The 15,616-nt window shown below is 51.0% G+C and overlaps 5 protein-coding genes across 5 annotated transcripts; 4 read left to right on the top strand and 1 right to left on the bottom strand.

Annotated features, from left to right (window-relative positions):
- Nucleotides 1–1,467: 1,467 nt before the first annotated feature.
- POX_b02517 (ABC transporter G family member) lies at nucleotides 1,468–4,865 on the top strand (the record flags this gene model as incomplete). The annotated part of the gene is made up of 3 exons (XM_050111430.1): nucleotides 1,468–3,090; nucleotides 3,151–4,563; nucleotides 4,629–4,865. 3 exons carry the CDS (start codon nucleotides 1,468–1,470, stop codon nucleotides 4,863–4,865), a joined length of 3,273 nt encoding a protein of 1,090 aa, XP_049971776.1.
- Nucleotides 4,866–6,067: 1,202 nt separating this feature from the next.
- On the top strand, nucleotides 6,068–6,763 carry POX_b02518 (ER-derived vesicles protein; the record flags this gene model as incomplete). The annotated part of the gene is made up of 4 exons (XM_050111431.1): nucleotides 6,068–6,168; nucleotides 6,261–6,416; nucleotides 6,510–6,576; nucleotides 6,671–6,763. The coding sequence occupies 4 exons, from the start codon at nucleotides 6,068–6,070 to the stop codon at nucleotides 6,761–6,763; spliced, it is 417 nt and encodes a 138-aa protein (XP_049971777.1).
- Nucleotides 6,764–7,744: 981 nt separating this feature from the next.
- Nucleotides 7,745–9,588, top strand: POX_b02519 (Pre-mRNA-processing factor; the record flags this gene model as incomplete). The annotated part of the gene is made up of 2 exons (XM_050111432.1): nucleotides 7,745–7,906; nucleotides 7,957–9,588. The coding sequence occupies 2 exons, from the start codon at nucleotides 7,745–7,747 to the stop codon at nucleotides 9,586–9,588; spliced, it is 1,794 nt and encodes a 597-aa protein (XP_049971778.1).
- A 601-nt stretch (nucleotides 9,589–10,189) lies between these two features.
- Nucleotides 10,190–12,291, bottom strand: POX_b02520 (Kynurenine 3-monooxygenase; the record flags this gene model as incomplete). Its single annotated transcript, XM_050111433.1, has 3 exons — nucleotides 10,190–11,368; nucleotides 11,517–11,731; nucleotides 12,171–12,291. The coding sequence occupies 3 exons, from the start codon at nucleotides 12,289–12,291 to the stop codon at nucleotides 10,190–10,192; spliced, it is 1,515 nt and encodes a 504-aa protein (XP_049971779.1).
- A 583-nt stretch (nucleotides 12,292–12,874) lies between these two features.
- On the top strand, nucleotides 12,875–14,257 carry POX_b02521 (Methionine aminopeptidase 1; the record flags this gene model as incomplete). Its single annotated transcript, XM_050111434.1, has 3 exons — nucleotides 12,875–13,009; nucleotides 13,132–13,530; nucleotides 13,604–14,257. The coding sequence occupies 3 exons, from the start codon at nucleotides 12,875–12,877 to the stop codon at nucleotides 14,255–14,257; spliced, it is 1,188 nt and encodes a 395-aa protein (XP_049971780.1).
- Nucleotides 14,258–15,616: the final 1,359 nt, after the last annotated feature.

Genomic DNA, 15,616 nt, shown 5'->3' on the forward strand with positions numbered 1-15,616 from the left:
GATGTCACGTTGATCGGGGGCCTTGTTATACTGAGTAAATCTAGTGCGTGTAATTCAAGCTCCAGTAAATGGCCGACGCTCGTCGAGCTGACTACCAAATTGATTCAGTTTCGGGCACGGGCACATATATGGTATTTTCAATCCAAAGATCCACGGTGAGGTAGCCAGGCATCATTCCCATGTTTCCCGCTCTGAGCTTTCGGCCTGTACAATGGCTTCAAACCCTCACATTTACACTAGCACGACCCTATGGGCTTTGATATGGAGAGCTGTCTATGAGAGCAGTTACCTGCCGGACACTTACACGATCAGTACATGGTCCTTTTGGAGTTCTCTCATTCGGAGACTATCAGCGAGCCTAGTTTCGGCAATCACATCTCTCACTGCTTAGCATGCGACTACGAGCCGGGCTAAACTGCTTAGAGCTGGCGGATTGATGGGAGAAGAGATGTCTTCAAGAAAGGCAAACATATCACTAGGGGCTCACTGCAGAAGAGTCAGACTCTCGTCCGCCTCTTTCAAGTGGTCTTGAGTATTTGATTTCATGGAGGTGTGCGATCGCCTTAAGGAGCTACACCCACCTGCCCAGAGCATTAATGTCTGACCACTATTTGCAGGTAACTGTCTGCAAAACACACATCACTGCTCCATCCACTGCTTCAACCGGAGCTCATTCAAATCTTGGACTATGTGTTGGCCCTTTTGTTGGAAGAAGGCAGACCATCGAATCTGTTGAGCAAAGTCGTCGCATTATATCTCTGTCAATGTCCTTTCCTTTTTGAGTTTCCGACCGAACCCAAAGAACTAATGTTGTTTCGGAGCATTACATCTTCCTGAATTATGGATGTCATCGATGAACCGATGCCCATTCAGGGTTATGCTGCACTCCTTGCTATACCCAGCGTACTGTGGGGGGAGCTGTGCGCTACTAAGTACAGCTTCAGGGCCACTCAGTACCTTAGTCATGCTGAGGTACCTCAATTGAATTTATCTGGGAGTGGTGATTTATGATCTCTCAATGTCACCTCAGAAAAGTGGTCTTTAGAAGTAATGTCGATGCATATTGATCGTGACCAAGTTTATACGATCCACTCAAATAAACCTCACCGATGCCATTATCGTCGCGTGCTCTCATATTTACGCTTGGTCCTTGGCCATATGGATTTCCGTGATCTTGTTTTGCAAGTAATCATTCCGTTGAGGCACAGCCCTGGCTGTCAGGCACCGACTAGCCGCATCGAGGTTCTCCGCCCGCGTCATCGCGCGGACCCGCCTCCTCTCCGCACTTGGAACGTGTGCTTCGAACCATCCACCCATTCTTGTTTAAGCACCCATTCCAGCGCGCTATACGGATGATCCCAGGTGCTCTCAGCTTGGAGAGTCTCTGTGAAGCTGTACCATCAGTCATATCTTGGTCACTGCTCATTGCGCTGCTTCCAAAATAGGGTCTAACCACCCTGTGGTATCATGCGGTCAACATCCGCATTCCTCTTCTCGGTTGTCGCTCTTGTCTGCTCCTCTACCTCAGCAGCAGCCTGGAGCGATGTCTACGACGTGAATCTTATCCCTCGATCCCCCTTCTCGTTGCTCGACGATAGGCCCCCCGAGTGTCCGCCATGCTTCAACTGCCAACTTGACTCCTACAACTGCACCCATTTTGCGCCTTGCAACAAGTACAACGGCAAGTGCTCTTGCCCGCCGGGCTTTGGAGGCGATGATTGCTCGATTCCGGTCTGCGGATCGTTGGCGGATGGCGAGAATCGTCCACGACGAGAGGGCGATACTTGCGACTGCAAAGAGGGCTGGTCTGGTATTAACTGCAATGTGTGCGAGACCGATAACGCTTGCAATGCAATGATGCCCGAGGGCGAGGGTGGTCGATGCTACAAACAGGGTGTCACTGTCAAGGAGAATTTTCAGATGTGCGATGTCAACAACCGAAAGATTGTCGATCAGCTCGACGGTCGCAAACCTCAGGTGACTTTTTCGTGCAAAGACGAAGACAAAACTTGTAATTTTCAATTCTGGGTCGCTCAGAAAGAGTCTTTCTACTGCGAGCTGGACACGTGCGACTGGGGCATACAGAACGACTATGACACGAACACCACCCACTACAAGTGCGAGAATGCCCACTGCAGCTGCATCAAGGACAGATTTCTGTGCGGCGAGAACGGATCTATCGATCTCAGTGACTTTCTCGATCAAGAAATTAAAGGTCCAGCCACATTCTCGACGAAATCCGATGCCAAGGGGACCCAAAGCTTCTTTTCTGAACCGGCAATGAACCAGTTAATTAGCAGTGTTTTTGGGGACCCCAGCATCTTCCTGGGCTGCAACTCCGGAGAGTGTCTATACAAGACCGACGAGCCTGGTTACGAACGACCTATCAAGAAGATCAATACTCCCCTCATTGCAGGTGTCATTGCCGGCTGTTCTCTCTTTGTGGTTGCTGTCATTTTGCTGTTCTGGTATCTGTCTCGCCGTGCTGCTCGTCGAGGCTACCTACGTTTGTCTCTTTCCGATGACTCTGATGACGAATCTGCTAGACTTTTGGCTGAGCATCGGCCCGCAGCCCTTTTCTGGGATAATGTGTCATATTACCTGAACGGGAAAGAAATCCTCTCGGGAATCCACGGCTCTTCCGGGCCAGGACAGATCACCGCCATCATGGGTGCATCTGGTGCAGGGAAAACCACATTTCTGGACCTACTGGCACGCAAGAACAAGCGCGGTGCGGTGCATGGCAATTTCTATGTCAACGGCGAAAAAATAGCCGACAGCGATTTCAAGAGTTTGATAGGCTTTGTTGATCAAGAAGACACGATGCTGCCCACTTTGACGGTTCACGAAACCATTCTCACCAGTGCTCTTCTCCGGCTTCCTCGTGACATGAGTCGGGCGTTGAAAGAGCAGAAGGTATATGAGGTGGAAAAGCAGCTGGGCATTTATCATATCAGGGATCAATTGATTGGATCGGAAGAAGGCAAAGGCCGTGGTATCTCTGGGGGAGAGAAACGCCGTGTCGGTATTGCTTGCGAGCTTGTGACTAGCCCGAGTATTCTGTTTTTGGATGAGCCTACAAGCGGATTGGTAAGCTATTCAATTCACCGTCATTCCGTCGCCAGAGCCTGATGCTAACGGAGGATAAAGGACGCCTATAACGCATTCAATGTAGTTGAATGTCTTGTGACCTTGGCCAAGACGTACAACCGCACCGTCATTTTTACTATTCACCAGCCTCGCTCCAACATCGTCGCACTGTTTGACAGATTGATTCTCCTCGCTCGGGGACGTACGGTCTACTCCGGTCCATTTTCAAAGTGCCAGCAATACTTTGACGAAATCGGATACTCATGCCCCCCTGGGTTCAATATCGCAGATTATCTCGTGGATTTGACGATGCATGCTAGTGAAGCAACTTCGTATCGTGATGACATTGGACCTCTTGCGGAAGCACACAATGTACCACCAAAGACCGCGTCCAGTAGCCTCAGGGCTGTTAAGTCTGTCGCAAGCGCATCCAACATGAGCATAGAAGATAATTCGAGCATGGCAGCGGAATCTTCAAAACGGCCAAAGAATACTCGACGGGTATCTATCAAGCAGCAGCAGGATCGTCAGTTGTATTCTCGAAAGAATCACCAGGCACGTCCTGGCACACCGAAGACTGATGAGGAGGACGCTACACTTGATGCGGTGGAAAACACTCAGCAATGGCTTCGACTTCAACGCCAGCCTGGGAACGTTCCCCCGCAAATTCTCGATGACCCTGATCAGCTGCCTCCGCCGGCGCCTGGTCAGACCGATCTCGATGTCCTTGTGGCCAGTTACGCCGGTTCAAACATCAGCCGCGCCGTAGAGGATGAGATTAAGTCTGCTATTCAGTCGGCTCAGACTGCGAACGGCTCTTCTCACTCTCATCTGGCCAATGGTTCTGGCAACGGACAGACGGGCTACGCTCGGATTAGTCTGGGCCGGCAGTTCCTCATTCTCTCTCAACGCACATGGCGTAACCTCTATCGTAACCCCATGCTGATGCTTACTCACTACGCCATCGCTATACTCCTCGCTGTGCTTTCTGGGTATCTTTTCTACGGGCTGACGGACGACATTAAGGGGTTCCAAAACCGACTGGGTCTCTTCTTCTTCATTTTGGCGTTGTTCGGGTTCAGTACCCTGACAAGCTTGACCGTCTTCTCCACGGAGCGACTCTTGTTTGTTCGGGAGCGGGCTAATGGATACTATCACCCCGTCACATACTTTGCTGCGAAGGTTGTCTTTGATATTGTGCCGCTTCGACTGATTCCCCCTATCATCATGGGAATGATTGTCTACCCCATGACTGGGCTGATTCCCGCGTGGCCTGAGTTCTTCCGCTTTATGTTGGTTCTGGTCCTCTTCAACCTTGCCGCTGCTTGTATCTGCCTGTTCATCGGTATCATCTTCCGCGACGGCGGCGTGGCAAATCTGATTGGCAGTCTTGTGATGCTGTTCAGTCTTTTGTTTGCCGGTCTTCTTCTCAACCATGATGCGATCCCTGCATCTGCTTTGTGGTTGCAAAGCGTGAGTCTATCCCCATTCGTATAGCTTCCTCGGACTATCTTATCAACTGACACCAACATCCACAGCTCTCCATCTTCCACTACGGGTTTGAGGCCCTTATCGTCAACGAGGTCACTTTCCTGACATTGATCGATCACAAGTATGGCTTGGATATTGAGGTACCTGGTGCTTCTATTTTGAGCGCGTTTGGTTTCAACACTCTCGCATATTGGCACGATGTCGTGGGTCTGGCCGTCTTTTCCGGGGCTTTCATCGTGATTGCATATGCTGCCATGCATTTCCTTCTTGTGGAGAAGCGATAAAGCGCCGATGGAGTCTTTGGGCTCGAAGCCCGATTCGTCGCCCTTTCGCAATGTTTTCTTTTTGTGTTTAATCAAGCGGACTCTGACCCGCTGTTTTCTGATCCCATCGCATGTGGATTGGTCGGCGTCTTGCGATATTCTGTTCCCCTCGCCTGGCTCTATAATCCGGTGCTGAAGCAAAGGCGGTCCCCTTGTCCTCATGCCTCGGCACCCTTGAAAGAGCTTCACTTGAGCTCTGTGTACATAGAATATACCTTGTGAGATTTGCGATCATCCGGATTTTGGAGCCTCTGAATCAATATTTCTGTAAATGATGCATGCATGATGAGTACGAGGGCAAGATCGATCCTTTATCGACTTGATATGGCTAGATCAGTTCAGTATCACCATACACGCTGTGATCAATGTTGGTCATTGAGGTAAATTGGTTGATCGTCATCAAAAGGAGCTATGTAGTACGCATGGAACCAGAAAGGGTGAGTGTGATGCGCCAGTTAGAGCCGCTTGGAATGCGGCGGCGCACGTGTTCGACGTCATTTTCATGCGACCCAGACGTCCGCGGGCGTTGCTTTTATTTCTTCCTCTCAATATCTACGTCTCGGATTCTCCATTATTCTTGATTGTAACTCCGGTCGGACTCTCGAGCGAGTAAGTTTGAACCCACATACCTTTTCCCTGCCACGGTGCTGGTCGTGATGCTCGTGAGGAGTCCACGCTTAGTCGGTTCGGTGTTGTATGGCGGGCAAGATTTCGCTAAGTGGACTAACCCAGAACGAGTAGGTCGCCTTGCTCACATGTAATTCTCACCCACCCAACCTCCTTCAAGCTCTCCATCAAACGCTCATCGCTCCCAGCTTCTACACTCTATCCAGTGGATCTTCCTCACAGACTTTTGAAGTGTAAGTCTTCTGCTTGACTATGATCCGTAGCTACCGAGCTCGATCCCTTCTCCATGATTCCTCCGTCTTTCTCGCGGTGTCGGACCCCACAAACCCCGTCTCCAATTCCGGTCTCGCGGGCCGCACGACATTTGCGGTCCCTCTTTCCTTCTCCTCTCTCTCTGTCCCCGACACTTTTCAACATCAAATCTGCGCACCATTGCTGAGCGGTGTTGAACTGTCCGCTAACCTGGTCCCCTGCACGGTAGTCTTTTCATTGCACAATTTCCAACCTCACACAAGTGAGTGTACATCGCGCCCATGATGTCCGGCGAAGCATGGCTCTACCTGTTGGCAGTGTTGATCAACGCGGTCAACCTGTTCCTTCAAGTCTTTTTCACTATTATGTACAGCGATCTTGAATGGTAAGATATGGCTCCGAGTCCTGGCATCTGAGTGCCGTTTACATGTCGAGGAAGATCCATGCTAATCTCAATTTCCCCTTTTTCTGTTGCAGTGACTACATCAACCCTATCGACCTTTGCAACCGTCTGAACGCCTACATCATTCCCGAGGCTGCCGTTCACGCTTTCCTGACCTTCCTCTTTGTGATCAATGGCTACTGGCTTGCGATTGTTCTCAACCTGCCTCTCTTGGCATTCAATGCGAAGAAGTACGTCGTTTCCCCTGCTTGCGAGATCTATCTCTTCCCCGTGATCGCAGACCAGTGAAACATTTTGCTTACGATTTCTTCGTGCTTTTCCAGGATTTACGACAACCAGCACCTTTTGGATGCGACCGAGATCTTCCGCAAGCTGAACGTGCACAAGAAGGTGAGTTTCTTCCCCTCGGCGGCCTTGGTTCCGTTTCAATCTCTCTGTCGTGAGCTTGATGCCTAATTTTTTTTCTTCTTCTACCTCGCCGCAGGAATCTTTCATCAAGCTTGGTTTCCACCTCTTGATGTTCTTCTTCTACCTCTACAGCATGATTGTCGCTCTTATCCGCGACGAGAGCCACTGATTTCGAAGATATGTGGCATACGCAATACGCCTCGGCCCTCCCAGCCAGCTCAACAAAACCCTTTGTTGTCGGAGTGCGATCTTTGGGGGTTGTGCCTGATCTGCTCTCGATTCTGCGATCCGCAAATCTGGATGGCCGATCGAACGTGACTGCATTTGTCTTGGCAGCCATCGTGCTTTATGGTCCCGGTGCACCTTTCTGCTGATCCCTTCGCTGAGACTGGGCCAGGCGTAGGGATACGAATTGACGGGTTAATGTGTCAGGATGAATGTGACCTTCACTCTCGGTGAATGATCCTGGGGTGTGAGAATTGGCCATAGAGTTTGCACGCCGAGTCTGTTTCTTGCCGCTGCGACATGTGGTAGTGGACAGTCCAGGGTGCTTATAGTTTTGGGAGCGTCTTTTGAACTCCATTCCTCATGGTATGAGAAATTGCAATCACTCTTGTGGTTGTTTTGTTTTGTTTTTTTTTTGGCCCATGCCTCCTTCATACGTCGTTCCATTTTGATATTGCTATTGTTTTTCCGAAGTGTGAGTTGTACATGTATATATCTCCTTTTGCGGTTAAGGCAACGAAGAGCGGACGATACCCACGAAGATTTTCTGTGTTACACCCTGGAATCTGCCACAAACATGGATCAGCTAGCGACTAGGTCCCTACCAGTCTCTGACGGAGTAATTCGACATAGCTCCAATCAGGTAGCCATTTGACATTTCAGTACTTCAAGTGTCCAGAATGATGCGGAGACAAGTAATTGGGTCTGCTGTCTGGTACCATCCAATGTGTCGCTTGTCCGCCCGCGCCAGCTGAGCTCCGCTCCCGTCTTTTTCGCTGCGCGGTCCTCTCGTCGCCCGTAAAATTCCCATCCGCCTGCGAGTCCTGGAGTCACCTTCGCGCGTATTCTCCAAAGGACATTATTCGGGACTCTTGGCGAAATTCTGACAAAAGAAAGCCTGTTCACCCAAGATCAGAACACAGACATGGCTTCTTTACTAGGCGCAGGGTACGAATCGAGCGACGATGACGCCACCGTCCCCAATCCTTCAGTGACGACTGCGACCACGATTGTCGCTGCCCCGGAAGTCAATACAGAGGTTTGGTCCCCTCTCATGGCAACTCGAGTGCCGGTCGCAATTGAGATCGTATATCTTTGCGCATCTTTGAGATCATGATAAGACTAACAGCCCCACAGGATCAAGCGCACATGCAGATGACCCTTGCCAATACCTCGTCGCAAGCCCTCACGTACAATGCCACTTACGATGATCTCACACGACCGTCGCAGGGTCCCGTGAACCCCTTCAAACCAGCCGGTCCTGGAAATGGAGTTAAGCGGAAGAATGTTCCCACGGGATTCGCGGAGGAGGCAGCCATCAGTGAGGCGACATTCGCCGCGCAACATCGCACGTTCCAGAGCCTGGGATACACTCGCAATCCAACAGTGCCGGATCACTTCGTTGGAGATTTGGAAAAGGTCGCGCAATATGGAGGGCGAGATGTCGTCCAGATGAAGCCATCCAAGGAGGCCTCTGCAGCGTGGCGCGCCAAGCGACAAAAGAAAGGCGATTCCAGCATTGTGGAAGGTGAAGGTGCTTACCTGGGACCCTGGGCCCAATACAACAATGAGCAGCAGTATGAGGAGATTGAGGTCGGTTCGGGAGAAGAGCGTGAGCTGGCGAGCGACGAGGAGTGGGCGGAGGAGAATGAGACCTTGGCCCCTGCGGCGCCTTTGCCGGCCATGAGCAAGGAAGCCACCGAGTATCTGGGGGATACGTCCAAGGTGGAAACGACCGAATTCCACGGCTCCGAACAATTCGACTACCAGGGCCGCACGTATATGCATGTGCCCCAGGACTTGGATATCGACCTGCGCAAAGAAGTGGGCAGTATCAAGAACTATGTGCCCAAGAAATTGGTGCATACCTGGAAGTCTCATACCAAGCCCATCACTTCGTTGCGGTTTTTCCCCACTTCGGGTCATCTGCTGCTTTCTTCGGCGGCGGACGGAAAGGCCAAGATCTGGGATGTGTATCACTCTCGGGAGCTCCTTCGAACATTTTCTGGTCACACCAAGGCCATTTCGGATACCGACTTTGACCCTACTGGAAAGACTTTCTTGACCGGTTCGTATGATCGCCAAATCAAACTTTGGGATACCGAATACGGCAAATGTCTGGGGCGATTCTCCACCGGCAAGACACCGCACGTCGTGCGCTTCAATCCCGGTGTCGAGCATGGCCACGAATTCTTGGCCGGTATGTCCGACAAGAAGATTGTTCAATTCGACACTCGATCCGGCGAACTGGTCCAAGAATACGACCACCATCTGGCAGCTGTCAACACCATCACCTTTGTCGACGACAACCGCCGGTTCATCTCAACGTCCGACGACAAATCCCTTCGAGCTTGGGAATACGGCATCCCCGTCCCCATCAAGTTCATCGCCGAGCCGTACATGTTTGCTCTCACCCGTGCGACACCGCATCCAAACGGCAAGTACGTGGCCTTCCAGTCGGGTGACAACCAAATTGTGGTCTACGGCGCCACCGACAAGTTCCGACAGAATCGGAAAAAGAGCTTCCGCGGCCACAACAACGCCGGATATGGCATTGACATTAAAATCTCGCCGGATGGCCAATTCCTCATGTCAGGCGATAGCGGCGGCTTTGTCTGTTTCTGGGATTGGAAGACGGGCAAAATGTATCATAAGATTCAGGCGGGTGGAAAGGAAGGACAGCCCACCACTTGTCTGGACTGGCATCCACAGGAGACTAGTAAGGTCGTCACGGGTGGTGGGGATGGCATCATTAGATACTGGGACTAAGACGATCTCATGGTTTACTTTCATTGACTCTGAAAATGTTCTATTTTTCTGTGCCGAGTTGCTGCATAGTCTGAGCAAAATACATTCAATCAATCCTAACTCCCACTACCTATGGAGCCAGTCACGATAGGCGGGTACCTACTTGAAACTATGTCTCAGTACTATTTCCACGTGCCTCTACCTGGCCCTGATGCTAAGATCGGGCGTACTGGAGGAAGACTACTACTGAGCCATGTCCATGTCCATGTCCATGCCAAAAGGCATTCATCGAATAGGCGGGGGCAGCCTTTCGTTTCCACTCTCCTGAGACGGGATTGACTACTTGACGCCGCATGGATGCTTGGACTTCCACCGAGGGCCTTTCTTTTCCCGCTTGTCTTTGAAAATACGTCAGAGATCAATAGTACCTTGTCTGGTTGAAATGATATGGATGAAATTCATCTGCCGCAGCAGCCATGTGATGTCGTAAAATCAAGATAGGAGATTGTCTAGCGAGCTCGAAAAACAAGATTTCAAAAAAAAAAAATAAAGGGGGAAACACTCAGCCGCATAGATGTTTGGGGGCCCATGGCACCATCTTTTATATATTCGTCAACCCCAGCTACCATAAGCTGGATAGGTACCGCAGCGATGCGCGAAAGAAGCGAGTCGGAGACAACGAGCGCGGTTGTCTCCACATGAGCAAAGAGATAGCGCCGACGCTTGCAATAACGGTGACTGCCAAGCCGATTCCGAGTAGTTCCCCTTGACGGGCTACGGCGCGGATAACCTCGGAGTAGCGCTGATTGCTGAAGCTGACGCGGGCATACTGTGTCTTCCAGCCGAGGGAAGGAAAGTGGCGGTCGAGGCTCTCCTCGATAGACTTGCGGAGTCTGTACAGGGGAGACTTGACGCCCCAGCGCATTTCCAAGTAATTCTCACGGGATAGATCGTTGATGGCGTATGTGTCCTCGCAGCGATGATCTGTGTATGCCTGGAAGGCTGCCAGACGTCTCTCGTTCCGATCGTAGACAGCAATGTCCTTGTCATAGACACCGTGCTTATCGAGATGCTCGAAGAGAACTCGGACATCCTCGAGTCCGGCATTGAGACCCTGTCCGTAGAAGGGAAGGACGGCGTGTGCGGAGTCACCCAAGATGGCCACGCTTGAGCTGAAGTGGTGGGGCTTGCATTTGATGCTGATCAAAGGGAGATGCGGGTTCAAGTTGAACTGCTCACTCAAAGCCTCCGGCGTAATGAGCTCGGGGCAGACCCCGGGGAAGTATTTGTCGAAGAACGCCTGGAGCTCTTGCGGTGCGTTTTCCAAGGCATTGTAGTGGATCGAGGGGGCGAATAATGTACAGGTGAAAGACTTGTCTGCCGACGGGAGCGCAATAAACATGAACTCGCGGCCCGGCCAGATGTGCAGGTGATTCGGTGAGATGCGGAAGTCCCCTTTTTCCGAAGGGGGAATCCGGAATTCACACCAGAGGGTATCGATGTATTCTTGCTGGTAGTCCACACGGGCAAATTTCATCATGTGGAAACGAGCGGCCGAGTGGGCGCCGTCGGCGCCCAAGAGGAAATCAAAGGATACTTCGATCTCGGGGACACGACCGGCTACTCCCAAATTATCCGGCTGGGGTGTTTCACCGGGAATGCGTCGCTCGAACCAAGCCTTCTTCGTTCGGAAATCCGCTCCAGTCAGCTTGTGATTGAAGAAGAGCTTGACATTTGGTTCGCGCTCTAACTCATCCAGCAGGGCATTGTTGAGAGTACTGCGATCTACAGCATTGATCGCCTGGACATGAGAGGTCAGCCACTTGTACACATCGTGGGGTTTTGGGCTATGGTCTGTGCAGATGGCATGCGATGGATTTCGACGTGGAGATCATTGCATCTTCAAGACCCGTAATCTACAGGGTAGATCCTGGCTCATTCGTACTTACCCGACCATGCACATCATAGGCTTGTGCGGCTTCCCAGAGCTGTCCTCGGTCCCGGCCGTGGATCATTCGCCCGTACATGGGAATCGTCCCTTGCAACACATTTTGAATGAGCTCTGAGCGCTCCGATTGTCGGATTGCGGTGATGCCGCGCTCTGACAGGGCCAAGTTGATCGACTTTGTAAAATTGAGCGGCACCGTGGTGGGATCACGGAGATCTACGGATGCGGCAGGTAAATTAACTTTTGGACTTCTTGTTTTGCGTAACACATGGCCGCGACGGGGTTTTCTTCAGCGACAGATCAGGCAAAACAAGACGGCATGAGGTTGAAAGTGTCTGGATAAGCCGAGAGCATGGAGTGAGGCTCAAGGTGCATCAATATGGCTGGAAGAGCCGAGCTTTCATTTTTTTTCTTTCAGTTTCTTTTTCCTTTTTCACTTTGCGAACCTCATCGGGTGGTGCGATGCGCTCCAAGGACCGACGTTTGGCCCTGGTCGTCGCAGAGTGTAATTTTTCAGCCTTTCGCCCGACGGCGAATGTCGCACAGTAACTCATGCAAGCAAAAATTTGCTGCCAGTTTTTTCCATCACGATTGCACAGGTGCCAGAAAAAAAATATAATAAAAAACGTGGACCATGAGAGATCACTGCACGTACCTCCGCGCAATTCGTATACTTCCACTTCGTCGCCACGAGATGCAGCATACAGCGCCGCCAATGCGCCCACGGGACCAGCACCCACGATCACCACTTTCTGTCGGGGAGTTGGTGAAGACATGATTCTGTGAGGCGAATGGAGTCAAAGTGAAGATGAGATCAATCCGAATGAATTTCCTGCATCAAGCTATGCCGTTTCTCTGCCCCGGATAAATCGACCAGACATTGTCACGTGCAAGATTATCGGTCATCACCCGATATAACAGTCTAGCCCAAAAGATCGACCGAGATTTTGGCTGAGTCATCTGCCATCTAAACCGAGGCCGCACTCGGGGCAGCGAGTCCATTCGATGAAGTTGGTCCATTCCAGGAAGTCTATTGTGTGGATGCGGGATTTCAACCCTTCCCTTTCAAGGACACGGCGGTGCTCCGGAGGATGATGCCATAGTTCTGCCTTGGTGCCTTGTGTTCAAGGCTTGATAGAGATTAGTAGCCTTGTGGCCTAAATTTGTCTGCCTCGGCGGGGAGCCTGAGAAGGCGGAACTGCACTAACCCCCTTTGGGACTAGTCGAAGACTCGAGGCCCGCGAGGCCGCGGGGATTTGCATTTCTTTTTTCGGAAACCGTCCCTGGCGCAAGCGATCAACTTCGATATTTGCGAACAAGAATTAGACGTTACCCCGTGGGTAAAAGCTCAAACACACCATGGCAGCTGTTGCGACTCGTAAATGCAATGGCGTGGATTGCCCAAATGATGCAGGCACCCTTCAGTGTCCAACGTGTCTGAAGATGGGCACTGACAGTTTCTTCTGCTCGCAAGACTGCTTCAAACGGAGCTGGGTACGTGTGGTTCTTATTCTCTCTTAGTCCATTCAAATGGAGCTTTCTACCGAGCTTGAATGCTTGCCATCTTCAAAACTAGATCATTCATTGCTGACCGGGCATCTTCAAACACCATCAAGAGTGAACACAAGAATATTCACAAGAAGAGTAATATCCTCACCAACCTTTTTCCTCCCAAAGTAGTTTCTGAACCTGATCCAGCCACCGGCCATTTCAACCCTTTCCCGTCATTCCAATACTCCGGCTCTCTTCGACCAGTCTATCCGCTTTCACCAAAACGCACCGTGCCTCAATCTATTCCTCATCCGGACTACGCCAAGGGCGGCATTCCCATCTCGGAGCAGAAACTATGGGGACAGCACAAGATCAAGATTCTCAACAAGGAGGAGCAGGAGGGTATGCGTGTTGTGTGTCGCCTGGCTCGCGAGGTGCTGGATATTGCTGCCCGTGCGCTGAAGCCTGGTGTCACCACCGACTACATTGATGAGATTGTGCACAAGGCGTGTGTGGAGCGCGATGTAAGCAGATCACCTTCCCCAGCACCAAAAACATGGATTCTGTCTGCTAACCCTCGGTGGTACTGCGGAACAGTCCTACCCGTCACCACTGAACTACATGCATTTCCCCAAGTCCGTCTGCACATCCGTCAACGAGACCATCTGCCACGGTATCCCCGATCAACGGCCGCTAGAAGATGGCGACATTATCAATATCGACGTGACGCTTTATCACAAGGGCTTCCACGGTGACATCAACGAGACCTACTACGTTGGTGACAAGGCTCTGGCCAATCCCGAGGCTGTGCGCGTGGTTGAGACCGCTCGGGAGTGTCTGGAAAAGTCAATCGAACTCGTCAAGCCTGGAATGCTGTTCCGCGACCCCGGCAATGTGATTGAAAAGCACGCCAAATCACGAGACTGCAGTGTTGTCAAGTCCTACTGCGGCCACGGCATCAATCAACTCTTCCACTGTGCTCCTAATGTCCCCCATTATGCCAAGAACAAGGCGGTTGGCACGGCCAAGCCTGGCATGTGCTTCACCATTGAGCCCATGATTAACATCGGTACCCACCGGGACCGCACCTGGCCAGACGACTGGACCAGCACCACTGCTGATGGCTCTCTGTCTGCTCAGTTCGAGCACACGATGTTGGTGACAGAAGATGGTGTGGAGGTCCTCACGGCCCGGTTGCCGGACTCGCCAGGTGGTCCAGTTCCGATGCCATCGGTGGAAAATGGCAATTAAACCAGATGTGTTGCACATACTGTCATCTCGTTTCCATGCTCAGATAAGCAGTGCTCATTTATGAGAGAAATGTCATACCACCCCCTACATCTTAGGCTTGCCTTTGAATCATTCGTTTTTAAGATCCCAGCTATAGCCACAATCCGGAGCATGTTGCTAGCTGGCACTTTTTTTGCGGCTTGAAGACGAACAACTGCAATGTTGATGTCTCTCAGGGCAAATGTTCATGCCGCTTCTTCACTAGCAAACTCTAAGAAGAGCGGATGGTCCCACAAGGTCTACCTTACCTCCACGGGTGCCGGGCACCACCAACTGTGAACGTGGGGCAATTAAAGGTCGTTCATCCACACTGAAGGTGTTTTTTTTCTCTCAATACTGTATCATAGCATACAGGTTGTACAGGCTGGCATATCAACTTTGTGACTACGCCATCACTGGCAGTAAGTAAGGTAGGTAGTCCTGATAATCTACTACCGTACAATCATTAATTTACATATTGGCATACCCCTATCTCTAAACACACACATCCTGCAATGTTTCACATTCTTTGCTAGCAAGTTCACCCCTACACTTGTTTTAAGATGATTGATCATATAGAGATCTATATCATAGGGCTTGTCGACGTGGGTCATACAGCTGTACAGTGCTCGTATGTTCCAGATCTGTATTGCGCTTCTCTTATTCTAACCAACTCCTAGCAGTACTAGTAGCCGCACCAAATTACTGAGCAGCACAGTCATGTGGTGCAACTTCACAGATGGGGCTCTATCGGCAAAAAGGGCGGAAATGTGGAAGCAACTCCGAAGCCTTCCCACACTTACGTCCTTTCGGCTTCTAGGCCAATGTGGGGCTCGGCAATTCGCTCGGATAAGAGGGATGTGTACCTAGTATCACGTGATGTATGCATGTAATGCATGGCGTGTGCACGGGCTTCAAGCCTAGAGGACTATGAGATCCATTGTGGACGTTTAAACTCATCATGGCTACTTTAAGTGATAATGTGTTGATTTTTGACATATATGAGCGAGTTTTTTTCCCCTTGTATTTTGGAAGAAAAGACTTAGCTTGTGTCCTCGCTAGAAACCAAGCCAGTATCCTTGCAAGCAAACATATTCCCTGCACTGCCGAGTCATTAGACTCCAGCCCGTGCGCGGCTAGTGGTCGTCGGTCATCCCGAAGTGAATCCACAGTGGTGCCACATACAGTAATGTATGTACCTTTGTACAAATGTATCGTACCAAGTTTAGGGGACTTCCACATCACGGAGCCGACTTGTCTACGATCCGCCAGTCGTGCTATAGAGACATAGCCCCACCTGGGAGTTGGTTTGCTTCGAGATTTGGACAAGCCTCTCCACAT

The sequence above is a fragment of the Penicillium oxalicum genome, chromosome II (assembly GCF_001723175.1).
Source record: "Penicillium oxalicum strain HP7-1 chromosome II, whole genome shotgun sequence".
Lineage (NCBI taxonomy): Eukaryota > Fungi > Ascomycota > Eurotiomycetes > Eurotiales > Aspergillaceae > Penicillium > Penicillium oxalicum.